The following is a 24,770-nucleotide window of genomic DNA, read 5'->3' on the forward strand; positions in this document are numbered from 1 at the left end:
ACCCCTTTTTAATTCCAAACCTTATTAGGGAAAAAAAGTAAAAAAGGTATTAAAATTAAAAGATTCCCAAAAATTTTTTTAAAAATTAAGATTAGAAATGGGGAAAAAAGTAATTTTAAAAAAAATTTTTTTTTTTACATTTAAAAATTAATTTTGAAAATAAAAAGGTGTTTTGGGAGGAAATAAGCCCGTTTTTTTATTTTTTATTTCTAATATTTTTAAACCCAAAAAATGTTTATTCCCGGGAAGAAGTTAAAAGGGTTTTTAAAACCCTTTAAATATCCTCAGAAAAGTTTAAAAAAATTTTCGGAGGATTTAAAAAAATTTTTTTTTTTTTAAATAATATAATTAAAATTTTTAAAAATTAAAAAAAAAAATTTTTAAAATTTTTTAAATATTTAAAAAAAAAATTTAAATTAAAAATAATATTCAAAAATTTTTTATTTATTTTTTATTTTAGGAAAGAATGATAAACCGGGTTTTGGGAGGTTTAAGGGAAATTTTTGGGGTTTTTTGAATTCCCCTTTTTTTGGGAAAACAATTTTTTACTTTTTTTTATTTATTTTTTTAATTTTGGTCCAAGGAAACTCTAATGGGGTTTTTAAATTTTAAAAATTTTAAAATTGTACAGGATTTATAACTTGATCTAAAAAATTTTTAAAAACCCCCTAATTTTAACTTAAAATTTATTTTTTTTGATTTTTTTTAAAAATTTTTTTTAAAATGAAAAATAAAACTTTTGATTTTAATTTTTTGGTTAAATACTTTTAAAATCTGAAAACTAATAAAAACTTAAAAACAAAACCTTTTTTACAAAATAGCCAACAAAAGAATTACCCCAACCTTTTTTTTGATTTAAACCCCCAAACTAGACTAATTATATTAAAATATAAGTGAATTTTTAAATAAAAATAAAAGGGAATTACAATGTAAAACATGTTTTTAAAACCAAAAAAGGTATTTTTTTTTACTTTTTAAATTTTGAAGTAAAGAAAACTTTTTCCTGGGATTGATAATGTAAATTTTTCCCCCCAAAAATTTTTCAAGTTGGGGTTTAAAATCTTTACCATTTTGTTAAACAGTTTTTCCAGTTGGGAAAACAAAATTTAAAAAAAATTTTTAAATTTTTATTTGGAAACCTATTTTATTAAGGGTTTGTTTGAGAATTTTGAGAAACTTTGGGAAAAATTGGTAAATTAATTTTTTTAATTTTTTTTTTTTTATTTTTTGGGGTTTTTTAAAAAATTAAAAGTCAGGCTTCTTACTCCCAATTCTAATTTTTTAATGCAGTTAATATTGGGTTAATTTTTTTTAAAAAATTTTTTAAAAATTTTAGGAATTTTTTGTTTAAATTTTAAAAATTAATTTTTTTTCCCCAAAGAAAAAAATTTTACCCAAATAAACTTACAGAAATACAAAGCTTAAGCTACTATTATCATATAGTTTGCTCCACTTAATGTCTGAAGAATTTAGCAGCACCTTTGTTTGGAATTGGAAGGCTCATATATTTATAAATTCAGTCTATTTATAAATGTTACCAAAAGTATAAAAGTACATTCCATGCAATTCAACTGTGGAGTAAAGGACATAAATCGATTTTCTAAATGTATTGAAAGTAACGGAAACCAGCTTAATAAATGCAGCAACCTGTAATAGAAAATTATATAATATTAATCTAAATTTTGTATGTTAATTATTTAGGATATTTTCACGAGTATAGCGTACAATTACAAGTAATTTTTTGTGTATGTAGACACATGGCCAGATACTGCACCGTCTCACTTAGGCAGCCACACTATACACTTTGGGGCCAACGAAAGTAATTTTGTATTGGGCAGTAGGATTTTAGTGCAAGTGTTTATTTATATTTACGACAATGATTACGTATGAATTAATGAAAGCTTTTATAAAAATTCCTATTAAAGCATTTGGTACAATCAATAGTGGGGGAATCCTGGCAACAAGATGACTCGGAAAAATGTTGCATAGCGATAGTCAAGTCCATAAACACACACTTATATGTCCCGGTCCCAACATGGTACTAACAGCAATAAAACAGGACCCTCTATGCATGGATTCACGCGTTTACAATTTCATTTTTTCAACTACAAGTTGACTTAGTGTTAATCTGGTAATGGAGTGTGCGGTACTTAACTAAGGCAGTGGCAGAGTGATGTGTGCTACGTTAATGTTTAATGTAACTAAAATTGCACCTTGGTTTTTAATCGGTAGTTTATAGGATGACACATGCAAACGTTCTTATTAAAGGTTTTTTTCAAAACGTCAGAAATATTAACATACTTTAGTAAAAAAATTTTAGTTTTCTTACTAAATACTACTGGTCATTTAAAGAATTATAACCAATTATAATAACCACACAAAACAAACACCCATGTAACATGCAACACTAAACAATAGTACATAATGGTAGAGCATTATTTACAGTGGTTAGTAAAATAATAAAAATAAAAACTAAAAAATATAAAATTTAAAAAACATTAAATTTTTAGATTTTAACTTGTACACTAAAATAAAATCATCATGCCAATACAAATAATAATGAAAATTAATAACACCTAATACAGTTTTTTATCGGTAGGTGTTGTTTTTATTCTAAGCTACTTTGAATTGTGAATGCATAAATTCATAGTTATAAATATCCATTAAAAAACACAAAAAGTAACTTTTATAATAGTAAAAGTAACTGTGGTTTAGTACTATACTATCTACTAAAGGAATTACTGCTGTTGTTGAGTTATTTTATTGTTGAAAGTAACTCATTTCGTGAAAGCGTCAGTAAAGATGCATTTATATTAATGCATTAAAAATATATCAATTATTGTGACGTGTTCAATATTAGCATTTAATTAGGAAAACTGCCTTTTGTACACTGTACGTCATTAGCGATCTGTTATAATTGTGAAAACAATTACATCGTGTTTAATAATTAGTAATATTACCTTAATATAGTGTAAAATTATAATTTCAATTTTCAGAAGAACAGGTACTGTATTTGTGTTAACACAATAATATAACGTAGGTAAATGGAAATGGTCACGTATATTACGGACACATATGGTTACATTTACAATTAATTGCACAAAGTGGCTCGGTGACGTTCTGCCGGTAAATGTCACATTTGTCCAGCAACACGTGCAGGTTTTGGTCACTGCACATTGTGTGTCGTATACAAACAGTATATTAAGGAAACACTCGTATATTGCATTTTCAATATAACGTTACATTCTTAAATAAATTAAATTCTTCTTTTTTAAACTAAATATGTAACATTGCGTACAGGTTTGGAAATTATACACTATCTCTGTACGTTTTTAAAAGATTTTATTGCTTTATTGAACGGTTTCACTAAATTAGGACGGTATCTGTTCTTACAGCCTTGTATTTAAATATTGTATAACCAGCTGTTCTGAGAAGTAAAATTTAAAAATATGGTATATTATACATTAAGTGATATGAATTTTCAAATTTCGGTCAAGTTTTGCAAATTAATATGTTTTAAAGACATTTATAAAATAGAATGCAAAAAGCACTGCATTATTTTCACACTTTTAGTGTATACTTTATAAAACTGTTCATTGTATTTATTCCTTAATAAATCTACAGTTTTTTTTCAGCGAAAGTGTAGCGGAGAAAGATGTAGTGGTTTCAAAAATACATAATTGTATATTAATTTTGAAAAGTATTACTTAGTATGGAAACCATTTGAAAATATAAGTTTAGATTCCTTTGTTTCATTAAAATAAAAATGTTTAAATTTAATAACTGATACAAATCACTGAAAATTCCTTCATATTTTTCATTAAAGACCTCTGCCACACAAATATATTCTAATACAAGGCACCAATCACGTATATTTGAAGATTGTATTTTTAAACATTATGTAAAATTAGCTTCTTTTAACAATATTAAATCAAAGATTTAACAAATGGTATTGATGAATAATGTGTCCAGGAAAGTACTAGAGGAAGTTCCTGCCATGTAAATATTCCTACAGCAAATTCGATATGTAACATTGTGACATAAGGGCGATATGTAACATATGTAATTCGATATGTAACATAAGGGCGATACTACGACAGAGGGACTGCAGGGTCCACAACTAACTTCTATAATATATAACTTTGTATTTGAACCCCACATCTTCGTCCTTAGATGAATTCCATTGATACTCCAGATCTACTAGCCATTCACATACAAATTTGTTCATATCATTCCCTCATTATAACACACTATTGTGTCCTTAAGTAATATTCTCAGTCTTGAAACGATTATCTAAAAATACTACTATGCACAAAGTGTTATTATTTCCAATAACACTAATAATATTTGTATTTGTAATAAATGTACTATTAATGTACCATTGTTCTGCAAGCAAATTGTTATAATTGACATAACTAAGTATCTTGCTCATTAAATTACTTTTGTACGGTTTATAGACGTATGATACTCATCATTTTTCCTACACCTGTTCCAACCCATTGTCTGTTCAACTTGTATGAAAAGCTTAACCAAAAAGTATAAGGTATTTATTGTATCTATTCTTAAAAGCATAAATCTACTTCTTTGTGACCAAAAATACAAAAAAACGAGGGGTTTTTTGTTTAAAAGAATGTTTTTAACATATTGAAATCTGGTTTATTAGACATTGAAAAATAAATCTTGTGTAAACAACTTTTATATAGCACTCAGCGAACTACAACAAGACAGTTTTGCTTCAAAATTTAGTACTGTAATATACTTAATACTTAATATTATTTCCTCATACAGTAATATATATGTTTGGTATTTTGGATTACATATAGTTCTAAATGATTTAATATCCAGCATTACAATAAAAAAATGTGGTAAGTAAAACAAATACCAAATGTATAAATAATTAAATGTTGTCGTTTGATTTTGTTGTTGTTTTTCGTTTAAAGTATAGAAATAATTAATTTTTTAGAAAACTTCTTCCTTATTTATTGTGTGTTGACAGAATTCGCCTAGCGTAAAAAGAGAAGGTTTGCAATAATAAACACAGTACGACTTACAGTAAAGAAAATATACAAACATACACCACCAATTTGTATAGTACTAACCACGGGTTGTATACAGATATTGAATCTCCCTTCTCTCTTAGCCAGAATATCTCCCCAGACTGGACAATTGTGGCCCTAAAACAGGAAATAATACAAAACTATAGCACAATGTATAAATCAATAGTCAATAGAAAGTTAAAATTGGTTAAATTCAGTATATGGGAGGCTTTTACAATGAAACTTACTTACAAGAAGTGAAAACCTGATTCATTTACCGCTTACTGTTATAGCTACTATATGGCGTTAGTATGCACAAATCAAAATACAAATTGATAACAATTGGTATATAAGAAGGCTATACAGTGAAAGTTTACTTACAATAAGTAAATACTGGAATAAACTTAATTTTACGTTTTGTTATTTACTTGCCTTTATTCCTGAAAAATATTTAGGTACGTTTTTTTAGTTATAATAAACCTGATTTCGTTACCGCATACTGTTTTATATCTATATACAGTTGGTATAAACAAATGATAGTACAAAAATTATAATAATACATTATAAGTGTTTACTTACGATTACATTATTTAGTAAAGTGAAGGAAATAACGATTGCCATAGATTTCGTGACATTTTCGTCTTTGTTTCCCAGTGGGAACACGCAATATGCATATACTCATACACGTATCTCATTCTATTACTCTTCGACTGTTTATTTATCTCCATTATATTGCTGGTAGTACTAAATCAACGATAACCTTAAATATTCAATATTTTATAATTGTAAGTAGTCCGTATCTTTATTAAGATGCAGAATAATTTAGTTTTGTTAGTAATAATTATTATGTATTTATTTAACTGATATATTGTATTTCTTTTTTGCTATATTGTTCTTTTCTTATGATTATTAATGTTTGTCGTTTAATTTTGTAGTTCTTTTTTGATCCAAATTATTCTGTGTTATTTTAATGCGTGTGCTAGCGCATAACAATGTTTCTGCAAAAAGTTTACTAGATACAAATTAACACTAATAAAGAAACTTCAGCAAAATAAGTATTAAATCTGCGTTGAGTCCTACTGTTGCAGCTAGTGAATTCATGACAGCTTATATAATATTAGTTCCTTCCATTATAGTTGTTTGGAAAATATCAAACATACAGTGGAATGTAATGAGTTCTCCATATCTGGAACGTGGATGCAGTCTAACAGCTCGAGCAGTGTTTGACGATAACCTCTCTCTCGTTTTCTTAGTCCCAACTTTCCAACTTCTACAAAATTCCGGTTACTTGCCTAGGAAGTAGAAAACGCTCTCAAATTGAATGCATACTTTGTCTATCTATTTGTTTGTTCGTCCTTAGTCTGTGTGATAAATCTTTATACAAAGTCCCGAGAGGTCTGCAAACATGATACATGGCTCTTGTTCCAAAGATGAACTCTATTGATTTGAGACCAAAAAGTAAAAGAGCAGACCCACTCGCCAACATTTTATGAGTGATTTTCTTCCTTTTTCCTTACGTTTACATAGGGTACTTAGAAAACTCTGTTTTTATAGTACTGCATACAACTAGTATACCAAGCCATCAATCCTCGATAAACATGTTTATCGCAAACTAAACTTTGAGTGACATTTTCTTATGAATAGCTATTTTAAAATGGGAACAATTCTAGTTTAAAAATCGCGGTGTTTTAAAATTTGTAATTTAAGAAACATTAAAACATCAATAAATTTGTTAATAAGTGTTTTATATTTAGTAATATAAAAACATCTTTAAAAAACACTATAGCCTGAGCCTAGTCTTAACTAAATATATATGCTGGAAATTCCTCCTTCTTTTTTTCTTTACAGAAATAAAAGCTGGACTCAGAGGACACAACATTTCAAGCGATATTTTATAGGAAAGTTTCAGCATTCTTAAGCCATTAAGGTTTGGTAGTCTGGTTTAGTTTACTTTACTAAAACTTCTAGAGAAAATCTAATGGGGAAGGACGGATAAGCGAGCATGTTAGTCCACAGCTCCATCTCTTTCTAACCATGTGCGGTATAAGAATAAGGTCTTAGTGAGGTGGACAACTGGATAGGAAGTAAGAATTTTAACTGTCCCAAATTATTTCATGTACTGTAGGGACAATGTTACGTTCCAACATTCTAAAGTATGGTAGTGCATTCTAATTCCATTCAAGAAAAAATCTAGCAACAGAATTTACTAAAATTCCTGCCAAGATTGTAAAATTCCTCAGTTATGTCGTGTATGCCTTACAATCATCTAAGGGGTGTTTATGAAATAAAAACACCTAGTAAATAAACGTAAAAAGTGCATCAATGGACTAATAAAAAACTTTATATTATAACTGAATTGAACAACATCAGCTTAGAAGTCAAGACTATAGAAAAATGAACCCAAACAATGTCCCTGTATAAGAACGCTAGTCAAAAGCACAAAAAATACGTCACATACGCACCAGCAAAACTAAAACACTGCAGTATACACGGTATTTCACTTTCGTCGGTGATATTCACACAGATTTGTGTTTGAGATAACAGTTTATCGTATCGGCGGAATTATCAATAATTAAGTGGAGACATGAGTTTCAGAACCGTTTTTTGTATGAACAACCCTGAGCTTTACCTCATAAAACAATGTAAAACTTTAAGCATTTTTAAACCCCTATTTTCGGGCGTACAATCAGTACCTGTCTTATTTGGAAAGATAATGACTAGTACGCACCCAATGTATACTTTATGCATAAATGTATACTTTTTTAAATTTGCAATAAGAAATAAAAAGTTTGAGAATTTTGAATAAAGCATACAAATGTGGGAAAAAATAAAAAGGTGTTTAAATTCATTTTAATAATATCTTTAAAACGGGTCATCTCTCATAATTGCACCGTAACGAAAAGTGTTGAAAAGTGCTTGAAGATTAACATTGTTTTTATGGACCTAAAATCTAAACAGTGCCTGTACAGCTCCTCTTAAGATAAAATTGAAGAGTTATCTATTTGAAAAGGTAGTACTACTATGTGGGGGAGTTCATTGCAGACTCCCAAACATGTTACTATTGATTGTATACTGTCATATATTATGGTAATCATAACATTGGCCCGTGGTGATTGAAAACGCTATGAATTAACGTGATAAATTAATGTTCCAATATACATTGTCAGCTTGTTTGTTTTAATCTGATTTTTTACTATTTTCTGTTCTGGTACCATGATATTTCAAATGTGAAGTATTACAAAATAATTCATGTCTTATTTATGTATCTCTAAGAAACAAAATGGATACAGTGCTTGCGTGTACACACCAACATTCTATCAAACATTACGAAATTATTAATGAAGTTGCAAAACCACTCAAACTTTTTGTCCATACTCTATGGCCTGGACACATTTCATCCCCGGGCTTGGGTTTACTGGGATAGGGACCGTAATAACTCTTTTGCTTCTTTAACTCTCTAACAAATTATATAGAAATCACTTACAAGAAAGTGATATTGCCTGCGTAGTCAAAGTCAGGCATCCATCTCATGCGCGCTTCTGTCTTTGGCTCTGTATCGAATTCTATCGCAGTGTTTCTGTAAAACAATACCACTAAAAAAGTTACCACTTAATACTGTTTTACATACAGGGGCATTTTACTTCATTATAGAACATCTAGCTTAGTACTATGTATATACAGGTACCATGTAAGCCTCACACTTGATTAATCTTATTCATGTATGGATTTATTTACTGCTCAGCCAACATCAGCAAATCTGGATAGTTATATCCAGAAACAATGTGCAAATGTTACTCTATTTTATTTTTCTAGTTTATGCAATCTATGTCTAATGCGAATGCTTCGTATTTTACTACGTATATCTATACTGTTTGCATGCATTATTTCATGTTTTTTATATTGCTAAAATCGCAGTAAAAATGAATATTTCCATTAAAATTTAAGAATTAAAGTAATTTAAAAGACTAAACACGAATAATTATAACTTTTCACGTTAGACTAATCCCAGCTGTAGCTCTACACGCGGTAACGTACGATGGGCATTAATCAGAGATCATATACCTGCCCATGTGTTACACTTTCAGATCTGGTAGTTACTGTATGGTCGGTTATACCACACAGGTGTCTCAACGGAACTCTCTGTTGTAGTTATAATCGTGATGTGAGAATAAGGCTAACACACAAAACTTGCTCTCTGAATCACAACATTTGATAATTAGTTTTCAGTGCCTAATTTGTACTCCTGAGGATTTCCGCATTATACCAACCAACATCTTATGTAGGTATGTATCTTATGTATCATCAGTAAAAACCTATTATTTGTATTTCAGTACCACTTAAAACATCAATAAGACATTACCTCAGAACGACCAAAACAGTTGACGACGGTGATGTCGGCGTCTCCTGTGTCCACAAACATGCCCACGGCCCACACCGCTCTCGCGGTCCAGTGCCTGCACCACAAACCGTCGGAAGTCGAACCCGTGGTCGCGAGGACTTGATGGTGAAGATGACGGAGTCCTGGTTCGTGATCTTCCCAGACTTGCTACAAGAGAGGGTGTAGGGCGAGGGTGTGGTCTGCGGCAGCGCGCTGTCGAATGGGTCGAGGGTGAGGCAGGTGCTGGAGTCCAGGTCCTCAGCAGCTAGCAGCAGTGCTGGAAGCGCTAACCAGACAGTCACTCCTGCTCCTGGCAGCATCTACGTCACGTGTGTCTGACTCCTGCTCGGCTGTCGTATGCCTATCTTGATTTGTCTGGTAAAATAATTTACTGAATTGATTTTAAAAGGCAAATTTAATTGATTCTAAACTACGTTTCATTTTACTTAACAATACGCAAGTATAACTTTTGAATTTACCATAAATAGATTAAAAAATTGTCAACCTATTGCTTACGGCTTATTGAAATTAATTTTACTAATTGTTCTCAATATATAAGATTTTTGGTAGATTTTTGTTAAATGTTTTCGGACTTTTAAACTATTTTAACAGAGATGAACAGTGTGCGATCTAAAAAAATACACAGAGTTTATAGAAAAATATTAGCATGAATTATTTTAATATTGGTTATGAAAAAATAATGTAAATATTTATTTCTGGACTCACCTGATGATGAAAACTTTTGTTTCGAAAGGCCTCGTCCAAATAATAAACTATTTGGAAAAGTATTGTTTTTTATTAACATTTAGTACTACTATATTGGTGTGTCAGATATTATTTTGGTTTAACAGGTATTATATTATTGGTATGAATTCAGCAGTTAGCCCACGCAAGACTACAGCCAATGAACCGAAACGTTTTGTATTGCTCCATGACCTTGCATATTGTATACTGTATTGTGAAAGCTAAGTGATTTGTGTAAAAGTTTCCATATTCATTCAACCATATAATAACTATTACCATTAAATTTTATTATTGTAACAAGTTTCTAATTTCTCAGTCTCTAGGTGTTTTTTTTTTCAATTCAGATGTTTATATTGCAATGAAGCTTCAAATGTTTTCATTATAAACTGATGAGACAAGCCTTACCCTATGTGTAGTAGATTACATTTTAAAAGGCCAAATTTGTGGCTAATAGACCAAGTCCTATAAATAATGATAATGCTTTAAATATTATGATAAATATAGTTTTTTATATCAAATTTACAAAAATATATAACACGTTCTCGTATAATTTACGAAAATGAATGAACTCAACAAATATATACATTTTATGAAATTATAATTTATTTTTATCAGTTTTATTAAATAGTGGTCTGAAGTTAGTACAAAGTCCAGGAATTTACAACTATAAACAAAACTTCTTGGCCAAATCCATCATGAGACATATAACATTACGAAAACTTTCGACGCAGTAAAAATTTATTAGTAAAACCTATTACTGTTTAAGGATTTCAACCTAATTACAATTGATAAAAATAAAGTATTATTGCAAGAAATGCAAAATAGCTATCATATCAATGTTTTTATATATTATTAGATAACGTTTAGAATTATTTACAATCATTACACATTTTTATATGGTAGTACGATGTGTAGTATGTACTTTGCCCCAATTAAAACAATAAGCAATTTCAAACCAAAATTTAATTTCTATTTTGTAATACAAAAATTAAAACCGTCTTATATCATGACCAGCATAATATATCTAACCTGATACTAAGCAGAATAATTAGTGCCACTTTACAATGAAAACTAAAAGTCAAGTTAGCATACAACTGATAGTTAATCAAAACATATTAATTTTGTACTCCAAAATGTTAGTGAAACGGTATAGTTATAAATATCAAGTTCACAATCACTTTCCTGTTTATTGTAAGTTTTGACATTAACTTGTGTAACCCACTTTGTGATGATGGCAACAGATCAGCATATCTACAAGGTATAATACAATTATTACTTGATAGTGACTGGTGTTGGCTTACCTGTATTATGTACAGACACTGTAACTTAAGAAGAAACTTTGAAGTTCATTTTAAAACCAACAAAACGATACACAAGAATGCCAATATAAATGTATAATGTAAGTTTTATCAGACCTCTCCATCTGATAGCAATGTTCACTTGTCTCACTTCTGCCATAACTGACCGATTTCGCTGATTGTGTATAAATTATGCATTTATGCGGTCGTTACACATTTACACAGACTAAATAAATAACAGCTTTATCACAGCTATAATCTTTCTATAATAAACTGAGGCAAGTTTTGTAAACAGACTCCTCTTATTATTTTTATTAATCAATATATGGTTCTGACGATTGAGGAGTATAAAGAAAGGCCTCTGTGTGTAGTTCTACTAAGTAATTTTTAATAACTTTTTTATTCCGAAATAATACAAGTCAGCTTTAAAATTTAGATTTTACCTATAATGATTACATATATATCGTTTGTATTCTAAAACGACTACTTATTCAGTACATTGCAAGCGACAAGCAAATGAATCAATTTCAATTCAGTTCCAATCTTATACAGATGTATTTCAGTAGTCAGTAAACAACTCAACAATAAGAAAATAATTTATTACTTGATACAATATCAGAAAGTATATGGTAGGAAGCCTTAGCTACGAACACAGTTTCCTGCTGAACAACTGACAACATAAGCTTATCGTTTTTAAATGACACACCAAACACCCATATAATAAGTGATGGTCAATAGAAAATATTCTAATCTCCTGATCCATTTTCTAAAATTTGACATTAGCAAGTAGTAAATGCTTTATTTTTTATTCAAATGACAGGAGTTTTAGGGACCTGAAGGTACCGTTGGAATAAATAGAATGTCTCTGCAACATTCCATGGTCTTTTATAGATTACAGTACTTGAGTTGAAATATACAGGCCAGTGTGGAGGAAAAACAAAGTGCGTATTGTTTTAAATGTTTTTAACTTACAATATAATATGAAATTGTCATATCTCGATTTTAAAACAATTTTTTTTACGGTAGTAGCAGTTCTGGTTAAAATAAATGTACTCCATCTCGAAAGATATGCAGAGTGTTCAGAAAAGTGTGCCACAAACTTCTGTGGCTGAAAGTACTCATGATTCCAAAAAGAATATTATTCAAACAAAGGTCGGAAAGTTTGTCGTTTAGGCGACCGTTTTGTATTTTATTAAAACAAATTATTATTTCTTGAAGTAGTAAAGCTACGTATACTAAAACTTTCCACATATGCTATGACAAATAAGAGAACTCAAAAAATAACTGTGTAATTTGTTTTAATTATTATAAAAAATAAAACATCGTGAAGTAACAAAACACCTACTATAGTTATTAAAAATGTATAATATACTAACTACTTTGCAATTTGTATTACCATTCCAACTGTACTTTTTAACGAAATCCGTTTACGCATAAACAAACACAATCACTTTAGAAGTGTGCTTGCACAATCCCGGAATTAACCAACATTTTGTTGGCGGAAATGGATTAGCTGTTTTGCATCAGTTATAAAAAATATACAAGATATCAACAATGTTGAAATTATTATAAGAATTCAAACTATACTTTCTTCAACGAAATCCGTCAACGCATAAGCCATGCTCCCTTTAAATCATAAACTATAGAGATTACGATATGTTTTTAATTAGTGGCCATTTATTCGTACAAACTGGCAGAACTTTCTCGAAAGAACTATCTAAATGTAATGATTAATGAGAGTGCATTTTGTGAAAACAAATTTAAACAAATAAATTATTCTATACTGCGTGATGCCACAATAAAAATTTGGATTGAAGAGTTTTAGCGAATTTTATTAAATATTGAATAACTGAAAATATTTCATTAGCAAATACAACGTTCACATGTAAGAAACTGTAATATTCATTTGCAACTAACTTTTAGTGTTTATGACAATATTAGGCATAATATAAAATTCATACTTCCCACATTTGAGTATGAAGTCAGGTTCACCTAACAATAAAGATTAACTCCAAATACCAATGAATTATTGCTACATTTAATGCAATGCCCAGATTAACTTTATTCTAATTCAAGAGGCAATAAACTTTATTTGGAAAATAAAATTAAAATGTGTGCCCTAACTGCAAAGCAGGTTCAATATATCCAGTATATGTAACAGACTAATTCATCTGCTCAAGCCCAATCTGTTTGTGAAGAAGCAAAGGAAACATTCTCCTAAACATCTTCAAATTAACTGCTCAGTAAAGACAAAATGTTCCTCAAAAAAAATCGCCCTAGATGGTGTTTTTGCTTTACTTGAAGCTGAGAACTGTGGACTAAAATGCAATAAAAAATAATCATCTATCATATAATTGTAGCACTAGAAATATAGCTACTCAACGTTGACAATTTTAGACCCAATGCCGTATACTCCGTATTAACTTTGAGAAGGATTAGGATTGTTTCTTCCTGCAATTTTAAAGTTAATCAGCATATTTGGATAACATAAAAATTTGCTGTAAATTTAGTCGTTAAATATCAGTTGTGCACATAAAACAAAAAGGACAACTTTAACTTTAGATTTAGTACATTTCTTATTATTCTTTATTTATTAAAAAATATATTTTTAATTTATGTAGCCTATTATATAAAATAAATTATACCTGTAACTCACTATTGTGAAAATTGGAAATCTCATTTATGTATACCTACATACATACATGCATATATAGTTTTTAAGACCTGTTTCTTGCTTAACTTACCAATAAACCATTCCTTGAAATAAATAAAGGATTAGAACAATACTAAAACTAATAAGGACAACGATTAATTTCTCACTTTATTTTTTGTAAAGAGTACAAGCATTTTTAATACGAAAGTGTGTATTCTTCTATCGTAAAATAACTTAATTTTCTTGTTAATAAAATACTGAAAGTAAGACAAATTTAATTTAAATGTTAAATTTCACCTAACAGTGATGAAGTAGTATTTTGAAGCTTACGGAAACTTAGTGTTTACACATCATGTGTACACAAAAGGATTGCTGACGAAATAGAATAAAGTTATCTCAAAACGATGGGGAAGGTTTTCTGGGTACCCGTTTCTTATAAAAAAATCAAAATCACATGTCACTGCATTACAAATTCGCTAAATGAATGTTTTTACCTGAATAAACTATACTAAAATGTATTTCTATCCCCAGGAATTGACGGTAATGATACTTGGGAAAAGCAATAAAAACAGTCATCAAAACTTCTCAAGCTACGGGTTTTAAAATACTCCCCCGCAGGCTGCTCGTAAAATAAATATTTGGTATTCTATTTCTTTCTATATTTTTAAGTATGTTTATAGTTAAGAATTTTATTTTAGACACATTTATTTATTATACAGTCATATTTACTATATTAAAGAATATTTCATCCAATCAGTTAGTATCGTAAAAACATCGGATATATATCCAGGAAAAGTTACTTTTAAAATTTCGTCACAGTTTTAAACGACTTTTATATAAAACAAATATTTGTAGTTTTTTTTAGTGAAGTAGTCCTTTTGAATAAAGTCACCTATAGTACCAGAAACACCCTAGACCGGATAAACTACAACGGACAAAGTTATACATTTTTTGACTAAAATAGACTTCTCTAACCTATGTACGTGTATGTATTGTAGATAGAGGCATCAACGCAAAATCAATTTCCGTTTCAAAATGACATAGAGCCCCATTATTCATTACTTCATGAGTGTGTTAACTAAAAAGGTAAGAACTTCGACTTTAGCATCTGCCAAATCTCAACGATGACATAAATTGTTTGAATAATTTAATTGTTACTCAAGTAACAAGTACTCATGAAATATCTTTCCAACATTCGAGCTATTTTTTGTACTTATAACAATCGATTCGTTCTCCGACGAACCCCAAAACACACCCCGAAAAAGAAAGCCTAAAATAAATCCCAAGAAAAGTGTTCAGTGATAATCACCTAACACAAAAATTAGTTTAGAATGTCGTTTAAAACAGAATATACCCACGATGTTTTTCTCTAAGCGATTGCCGCAGGTAACAGTATTTATATTAAGTAAGGTTGCATAGATCGAAGAAAAATATTCCACTAACATTCCTAAAAATTAAATCTGTCAAACATTATTAAATAATAAAACTGAGTAATAGGTGATAAAAGACATCAATGATAGGTGATAGTTTTTTAATCAATTAAAGAGTTTTACAATACTGTGTAAATATGTCATATATCAGCTTTAAGTCAAGACGTCTCCCCCTCCCCCTGTCCTGTGTGTTCTGCTATTTCCTTGTCTATAATATTTTCTGTGAGTTGCAGAGATTGAATGATCTCTGGTCCTGATGTGGCAATATTTTCTTCGTTATCTCCCTTGGGTTTCATTATTACTCCTAATTGTACTTCTCCCTCTCCATACCCCTTTTGTTTCTCTGCTGTGACGGTTACATCATTAGGACATGATTTAGAGACCTTATCAATACTAGGATATTTTGGTACAATATTTTCTTCTTCATTGGTCAGAATCTCACATAGCGATTTTCTATCACTTAAGTGATTTGCTAGATCAGTAGATATCTCGTATGGTTCACATTGACCGAATACATCAGATAACTGTTTACTTTCTCTTGTTTCTTCTGGACTGTTACAATGTCTACCCTCCATTCCATCTCCTACCATGTTAGTGTTCTGCTCCGCGAACAACCCTGACAAGTGCGTGTTCTCGGCCACCAGGAGCGCCACCTTCTCCTCGTACCGAACTCGCAGGTCGTTGAACATCTCTATTTGACAATGGTATTGTGCTTTAATGTCTTCATTCAACCTGTGACCAATAAAATTCATGTAACTGTTTATTTACTCTTATATCCTTATTATTGTTTGCCTTAAAACGTGTATGATAATATAAAATAGTCATGTATATTTGCGTGAAAAAAATTATTACTCCACAGTATTCAGAAATACATCTTAAATCTCACAGCGATTAGAAATATAATTCTGGGTCTGTAAACTCATAGTACCATTCAAAAAAGATACATGACTGAAAATAAGTACTTAATAAACAATTCAACATTTATATTAAAATATTTTTTCTCTCTGGAATAACTGTAAGTGTTTATCTAGTAATGCGAGTGTAAGGGAGTTGCCCAGTATAAATGAGTTCTGACTTTTAAATGCTGTTCTTGTCTGGGATGCGTCATGTTTCGGTTTCTGTAAGATTTTGGAGTATAATTCATTAACAGTGTTTAAGAAAATTCAAAGCAGTCTTCTGTAAAATGTTCAAAACCAATCATAGCCAAAAGAAATCTTGTGTAATCGTCCAATTAAAACCCTCCTTATATTACAGGACCCGGTATGGTAGAATATTATTCACGTGCACAAAAACTAAACTAAAAAACTTAAAGCAACAAAAAAATTTATCATGAGTAACAATAAACTTAAACATTATCCACGGCTAGCAAGTGACAGTGCGGTAAGTCGATCACGCGCCTACAACATATCAGCTGCAACCATTAGTGCATAGGCAACGGCACGACCTGTTCTCTAAGATTTAGAATCAATGATAGCAAAAGGTTTACATCATGGTAAGCAAAAATTATATATTTTCCTGAGCTGTTACTAGACTGGTACAAATAAAAAATTGGTGGTAAATAGTATGAAATAGTATGAAATTGTTACAAATATAATGTGTAGTTTTTTTCAATTTATGACAAAGTTGTTTTTTTTTCATATCGTAGACCTGTGAGCCGAATTTTAAATGGTAATAAGTGTTTTCAGTGATTGGTACAACATTTTATTTTTGTAATACAAAAAGGTACAAAACGAGTACAAAACTCTGAGATAGTTTTTAAAATGATTTTTGTGATGGTCGCTCACAGTTCTATACAGATTCCCAATTTAATTAATAACATTCATCAACACGAATACGCAAAGTATAATATACTATATTCATCACATAACCAATAGGTAATAACTATTTCTTACTAACAAGTTACAATACCTACCTTGCAGACTCAGACAAAGTATTAAGAACGTTTTGTTGCTTATTTCTTTCCAAATGAATTCTTTCCTCCATAATTTTTATATTTTTACAGAGCTGTTCGACTTCAGTGTTTCTCAAAGACAACAGGTCCTTCGTGACAGCTACTAGATTCTTCAGCGAGGTGCACTGCAATTCGATTGTTCACCAATGATAAATGTTCAGACAATTCACATGAATAATGTAATAATGTGTATGGTCATAAAAGTAAAATTTTAATAAAATATGTGTTTTTATATTTATGAATTATTTCTCTGGCAATTGTAAAGATAACCATGTTTACCCCTTGTTTGTTATTTAAAACATTGTATATATTATATTCATAGAATTGAACTCATTGCACAGTCAAGTAAAATTGATTTTTAAAGCGAAACTTTTTCATAAAATAGTTCATGTGTCTTGTGTTTTGAACAGGTATCCACTGACTTGAATGTTTATAAGTACATATTTCAAAAAAACTACATAAAACGTACACAGTGTAAGTATTAATTACACCTTAGTATATGAGTATGTTACACCACGTTTAAATGACACTAAATAATAATAATACTCCATATCCATGTACGGTTTTTATGTACACCGTGCAAGCATTAATAACATACATATCAGTTTATTACCTCGTTTGATAGTAAGTAACAATAATAACCCGTCATAATCAGACACAGTTATTATTCTTATTGTGCAAACAGTATATACACCTAAGAATATTACCCTATGTTTAACACTAAGTAACAATAACGGATCATAATCAGACACAGTTATTACGTATATTTTACAGGTAGTAATTGTTATTACAAAGCTACTTTTATCTCATTGTATCAATTGAATTTTTAATTAGGTTGTAATAGATGTAAAACTTAAAAGTTTTCCTGAACAAAAGTGAAGTAACATAAATCATATAAAACCAAAATAAATATCTATGTTTTTAACAAACATTTATTTACCTTAAAAACAAAGTTTAGTTCCGTAGAAATTTTAAACACAAGAACAAGTTATTCCTTTAATTTTAATAATTAACTGTTGCTTAATGCTATTTCCATTATGTTACATATTTAATTGCAGACATCGTTTTTAGAACGAGATTAACAAGATATTAACATTATCACCAACAATGTAGGAAACGAGGAGACTGTAAATAAATTAATGGAAGTTTTGTTTCCATAAAGGGAATAGATAAATGCTTTGTAGATTACAGGATACTTTCGTGCAGTAACTCAAGTGTCATGTTGTGCTAAAACGAAAACAAAGTTATTTTATAATATGCAGCAACAAGTATAAAACTATGATGTATTTTTATGCTATAAAATATATCTACACATAGTGGAAGTTATATTAGATCACGTGAGGCTGTATTGATGCATGTTATTTAAAATATTGGGGGGTTTACACACTGTAAGGGGCTGCTGTGTGTCCCAGTCATCAGACTCTAAATTAAAATACATGAACAAAAATATTTTGAAATGTTTTTCTCTAATCTTTTGCATTCCCTATAATCATATTAACGAGTCTTTAAAAAATACCTAGCGCATGATATCCCAGAATAATCCTACAGTTTCACACACCCATTCGTTGTTTTATAAAATTATTTAAAGGATTGTTTTTGAAATTAAGTATTAAAATGAATAAACTAAGCTTAATAAGTTTTGAGCTAAAAATGTATGATCTAATTGTGAATATTCGAATTATATTTAGAAGTAAGAAACTTTTTTAGATTTAGAGGTATTTTGACAAGAACAGAAGGTAGAAAGTAGAAGTTCTTCTGCTCATTGCTTAAATACTTCGGTTATACCATTGTTATCCAAAATCATTTTCAGCTACCTACTAGTTACCACACTAGTGATAATATACACACAAATCTCATGTGTTAATCTCGTGTAATAATTTTATTTTAATTGTTTGAAATATGTATATGGTTTATTTACTTTAAAATCAGATTATTATGTTTGAAGTATTATATTCCAAACATATCAAACATTTATACCTTGTATTGATCTCATCAGTACAATATACTTTATAGATAAAGAAAATTACTATATATTCTTCTAATTTCAGCTTCTCTATTCCGAAATAAGCCAAAAACTTTGATATTGACTTATCGGAGCGGCTTACATGGCCCGAAACTTTCGATGTTATGGGTCCATAGCTAACAGAACAGAAATTTCAGTTATGCTGTAGTTCAAAATATACCAAAGTCTAAAGAAAAAAATAATAATTGTATGTAACTTATTTCTTTGTTGCTTGTATCTGCTAAAAATTTTAACTACTCAACATAGGAATATAACAAACAATTTGATAATTTAATATAATTTTAATTTCAGAAGGTAATCATTAATAAGCGTTCTTGTAAATTATAATAATTCAGAAATTAAATTAAAATAAAAACATTATTGATTTAACTTAAGCCGAAACAATAACTAAGATTTCTACGACTTAACTACCTGTTGAGTAAGTACTGTTCGTTGTTCCTCCAAATTTTTGCAAAGAGAACTTTTCTCCAAAAGCAATAAAACTACCTGCAAGATAAGTACCTCTTGTGAGAAAAACATATATTGGGAAAGTCATATACATAATAGAACTATCAGTATACTATATTTTACAATACTTTAACATAGCGATTTTTTTTTAAAAAACTAGCTTAGTAAATTATCTTCATGTTCATAATACAGTAAATTTCGTACTTATATCCATTACATTTTCATGAATGAGGATATTAAGTTTTAGTATCAATAAATACAACAGTTCATAAATATTAAATTCCTGACTTGTGTGGACTTTATCATGGAGGATTCGTAATTGCTTCTTAAGTGTATTCCTGTGTATAATAGTATTCACTTTTGTGATCAAAGTGCAAAAAATGTTTGTAAGCATGAAATTGGATTGTAAATGACGAACTTGTCCCCTTGATAATGAAATGGTCCAATTGTAGTGATAACAGTTGTGATATGACACAATACCTTTCTAACCAAACAGTGAATTCGAGAGACGTGTTCCCGTACATCCTTCTCAGTTCGATGATGAACGTCAAATCTCAGCAGTTCCTTTAACATGGTCTTAGCATAGGTTGTGTCTTTGGTGCCGTTATTGTTTAAGGTATTTGGCTACAAAAAATAAAATATCCATATTACGTAAATATTAAGATGATAAAAGTTCTCTAAAAGTCATTATGTATTAACATTTACAAATGTAAAATAAATTGTACTGTACGTGATATATTTGATTGAGTGTCGAAATAGTGTGCATTTGGCTACAGAAGACACCGGGTTTTGAATGAAATATCATAACATTTTTTGTTTATTTAAATATTGGATCACTTTAAAAGCATGTGCAAAAAGAATTATTAAAAGAACAACACGACATTGCAGGTCGGTGGCTTTCTTACAAATACCTTGTGTCAACGGCTTTCGTAATGAATTAGTGTTACACGAGAAAAATTATAGGTTTGAAATCATCTTTGTAGAACATAAGCAACTGAGCATCCAAATGTTTTAGTTTACACATTTTCAAGAACGAAAAAACACAAAATAACTATAATATTGAACCTAAATTCTTTGGGAAACAGATTCTGACCACCCAAACCACTTAGACCATAATATTCAAACACTGCGTAGGTTAAATCATGACCCTACACATATACATGAAATAAGCTATTCAAGTTCTTTCTTGCTCAGATTTATACATATGTCTGCTGCAATACTAGATACTAGAGTATATCTTAGCCATAAAGCATATCCTAGTCATAAAGCATAATTAGATATAAAGAATAAGTTCTAAATACGTACATTTGGAATATTGCCTTGTGAAGCGTCTTCCGGAATTTGATTTAGATTTTTATCTGTAATCTCCATCATATTATGTACCAGTAATCAAAATGTACTTAATGTAATTAATGAGACAGTTAATTGATCTACTATAATTTTTTCCCACTATAATTTTGCTACTTACTTATAATTTAGAACAAAAACAGTTTGTTTACAGTAGCTCTGTTTTCGAGAAAACATATGTTTTTTTATCTGCACTGAATACACCTTTGATCTATACAAAAGACTTAGTAGTTTTTACTGGTTAAGTCGACATATAGAGGACATAAACTCTTCAGCAAAGACAAACAAGTTTTAAAGTTCTTTGAAGTTCCGTCTTTACTTTAAATCTTAAAATTGATTCGTCTTACGTATACTCTAGTGGTTCTAAACTTAACATAATTTTTCTTTTAAATTTAGTCGCTAGTCTATACCATCTCTATCCTATATGTAAGTTTTATATTAAAATTAAATTTAACACGTAATACTGATGAACATGAGATGGGCACAGCATGGATCTCGTATATGGTAGATCGAAAGTTACAGTTAACTCACTTTCTTTTCTGCTTTTCGAGTAAAATATTAAATCGATTTTAAAACGGATATTGCGTAAATATTTATATTTTTACTAGCAGTTACCCACGGTTTTGTACGCAATTTCGTAGATTTTTCAACTGTATGAACACTTCTGGTTCGAGGAAATTGTATTTCCGACGCCAATGTTAAGTTTTGGTTTGTTGTCACAATCAAGAAAATACGTCAAAAAGTTCATAATTTACTTGATCCTTAGTATTTGTTGTTCCATAGCTCATTTTGCCTCTTTCCCGATAGTAAAAATATATATATATAGATAAGCTACACACAGCTCTGAAAAGCATAGTTTCGTTTAGACAAGATAGACTAAATTGTCTCTTATATGTGCACTGCTAGCTGTTATCCGCTACTTTGGCTCAATTAATATTGTTTTACTTTAGAAACCAAAATGCATGCTTCACTACTTTAAAGACCAGTGCGGTGGAGCCTAGAAGGACTTTCGAAAATAAGAATAGGCCTATACTCATCACTGGGATCGTTAAATTGTCCATGTAACATTTCAGTACAATCGTTTAAATAGTTTACGAGTGAAATCAAAACAAACAAACAAAGCCACCTTCGCGTTTATAATATTACTAAGGAAATTGGATTATAGTTGGAAATTGAATAATTGGTGATTACTCGGACAAACCTCATTGATCACACACACTATTTTTTTAAACAAATGATCAGCCGTGCAAAGAGTAGCAGATTATAACAATTACAAAATACCTCCTACTGTTTCCATGGCAATATAAAATAAAAATTCATTCCAAATGAAAAATTGAAGCACCAAGATGGTACTATATTTAGGTCCTCATTAATAAAGCTTACAAACCCAGCTGTACCCCCATTCTTTTGCTCTCCACAAGGAAAGATGATTAGTTTCAGAGATTATGATAGAATTTCGATATGTTATACCCAATTTTAATTGAATGGGCCAAGAAGAATTTGCCACCATTGTTCCAAGATGGCCAGAGTTGACTGTATGGTACCACGCCTGAGAGTGTAGTATAAACAAGAATGGGGGGTAAATAATCTTTCTCATAACCAGTCATTAGTCCCAAGCTACTTGGATAATAGCAGGGATGAAATCATTCGTTTGAAGATGATTCTTCAATCTAATACTCCACAGGTGCAAAGCTACCTGGATATAGCGCGGACGAAATCCTTCGTTAGGCGATTCTTGAGTCGCAAGACCCGCTGGTCCCATGCTAAATTGATATAGCGAGGACGAATTTCTTAGTTTGGTGATGATTCTACAGTCTCAAGATCCACTGGTTCCAACTTAAATGATAGTAGCAGGGACGAAATCCTTTGTTTAAAGATAATTCTTCAGTTTATTGCTCTACAGGTCCGAAGCTATCTGGACAGTGCAGAGCCTAAATTCTTCGTTTGAAGTTAATTCTTCAGTTTAAAGCTCTACAGGTCCTAAGCTATCTGGACAGTAGAAGAGACGAAATCCTTCGTTTGAAGATAATTGTTCAGTCTACTGCTCCACAGGTCCTAAGCTATCTGGACAGTGCAGAGCCTAAATTCTTCGTTTGAAGTTAATTCTTCAGTTTAATGCTCTACAGGTCCTAAGCTATCTGGACAGTGCAAAGACGAAATCCTTCGTTTGAAGATAATTGTTCAGTTTACTGCTCCACAGGTCCTAAGCTATCTGGACAGTGCAGAGCCTAAATTCTTCGTTTGAAGTTAATTCTTCAGTTTAATGCTCTACAGGTCCTAAGCTATCTGGACAGTGCAGAGCCTAAATTCTTCGTTTGAAGTTAATTCTTTAGTTTATTGCTCTACAGGTCCTAAGTTATCTGGACAGTGCAGAGCCTAAATTCATCGTTTGTAGTTAATTCTTCAGTTTAATGCTCTACAGGTCCTAAGCTATCTGGACAGTGCAGAGCCTAAATTCTTCGTTTGAAGTTAATTCTTCAGTTTAATGCTCTACAGGTCCTAAGCTATCTGGACAGTGCAGAGCCTAAATTCTTCGTTTGAAGTTAATTCTTCAGTTTATTGCTCTACAGGTCCTAAGTTATCTGTACAGTGCAGAGCCTAAATTCTTCGTTTGAAGTTAATTCTTCAGTTTATTGCTCTACAGGTCCGAAGCTATCTGGACAGTGCAGAGCCTAAATTCTTCGTTTGAAGTTAATTCTTCAGTTTAAAGCTCTACAGGTCCTAAGCTATCTGGACAGTAGAAGAGACGAAATCCTTCGTTTGAAGATAATTGTTCAGTCTACTGCTCCACAGGTCCTAAGCTATCTGGACAGTGCAGAGCCTAAATTCTTCGTTTGAAGTTAATTCTTCAGTTTAATGCTCTACAGGTCCTAAGCTATCTGGACAGTGCAAAGACGAAATTCTTCGTTTGAAGATAATTGTTCAGTCTACTGCTCCACAGGTCCTAAGCTATCTGGACAGTGCAGAGCCTAAATTCTTCGTTTGAAGTTAATTCTTCAGTTTAATGCTCTACAGGTCCTAAGCTATCTGGACAGTGCAGAGCCTAAATTCTTCGTTTGAAGTTAATTCTTCAGTTTATTGCTCTACAGGTCCTAAGTTATCTGGACAGTGCAGAGCCTAAATTCATCGTTTGTAGTTAATTCTTCAGTTTAATGCTCTACAGGTCCTAAGCTATCTGGACAGTGCAGAGCCTAAATTCTTCGTTTGAAGTTAATTCTTCAGTTTAATGCTATACAGGTCCTAAGCTATCTGGACAGTAGCAGAGACGAAATCCTTCGTTTGAAGATAATTGTTCAGTCTACTGCTCCACAGGTCCTAAGCTATCTGGACAGTGCAGAGCCTAAATTCTTCGTTTGAATTTAATTCTTCAGTTTAATTCTCTACAGGTCCTAAGCTATCTGGACAGTGCAGAGACGAAATCCTTCGTTTGAAGATAATTGTTCAGTCTACTGCTTCACAGGTC

At 30.6% G+C, this 24,770-nt stretch overlaps 2 protein-coding genes across 3 annotated transcripts; both read right to left on the minus strand.

The window, feature by feature from the left end:
- Positions 1-9,392: 9,392 nt before the first annotated feature.
- On the minus strand, positions 9,393-11,567 carry LOC124373724. The gene is made up of 2 exons (XM_046832069.1): positions 11,460-11,567; positions 9,393-9,789 (listed from the first exon to the last, which is right to left on the minus strand). The coding sequence occupies exon 2, from the start codon at positions 9,732-9,734 to the stop codon at positions 9,393-9,395; it is 342 nt and encodes a 113-aa protein (XP_046688025.1). The 5' UTR covers positions 9,735-9,789; positions 11,460-11,567.
- A 4,076-nt stretch (positions 11,568-15,643) lies between these two features.
- LOC124373725 lies at positions 15,644-21,455 on the minus strand. Of its 2 annotated transcripts, XM_046832070.1 has the most exons (5): positions 21,266-21,455; positions 20,441-20,584; positions 19,925-19,999; positions 17,452-17,615; positions 15,644-16,271 (listed from the first exon to the last, which is right to left on the minus strand). In XM_046832070.1, the coding sequence occupies exons 1-5, from the start codon at positions 21,332-21,334 to the stop codon at positions 15,698-15,700; spliced, it is 1,026 nt and encodes a 341-aa protein (XP_046688026.1). In that variant the 5' UTR covers positions 21,335-21,455; the 3' UTR covers positions 15,644-15,697. The 2 variants fall into 2 exon arrangements, with proteins under 2 accessions (XP_046688026.1, XP_046688027.1); XM_046832071.1 differs by lacking the exon at positions 19,925-19,999.
- Between the last annotated feature and the right edge of the window lie 3,315 nt (positions 21,456-24,770).

Source organism: Homalodisca vitripennis, unplaced genomic scaffold (assembly GCF_021130785.1).
Source record: "Homalodisca vitripennis isolate AUS2020 unplaced genomic scaffold, UT_GWSS_2.1 ScUCBcl_6215;HRSCAF=13317, whole genome shotgun sequence".
NCBI lineage: Eukaryota > Metazoa > Arthropoda > Insecta > Hemiptera > Cicadellidae > Homalodisca > Homalodisca vitripennis.

Bases quoted from the DNA above. Each gene is read 5' to 3' on its own strand.
- LOC124373724 (XM_046832069.1), bottom strand. From the start codon at position 9,734: ATGCTGCCAGGAGCAGGAGTGACTGTCTGGTTAGCGCTTCCAGCACTG.
- LOC124373725 (XM_046832070.1), bottom strand. From the start codon at position 21,334: ATGATGGAGATTACAGATAAAAATCTAAATCAAATTCCGGAAGACGCT. The intron at 20,585-21,265 runs GTACGTATTTAG...TATTTTTTGTAG, and splicing joins CACAAGGCAATATTCCAAAT to CCAAATACCTTAAACAATAA. The intron at 16,272-17,451 runs GTAGGTATTGTA...TATTGGTCACAG, and splicing joins ACTTTGTCTGAGTCTGCAAG to GTTGAATGAAGACATTAAAG.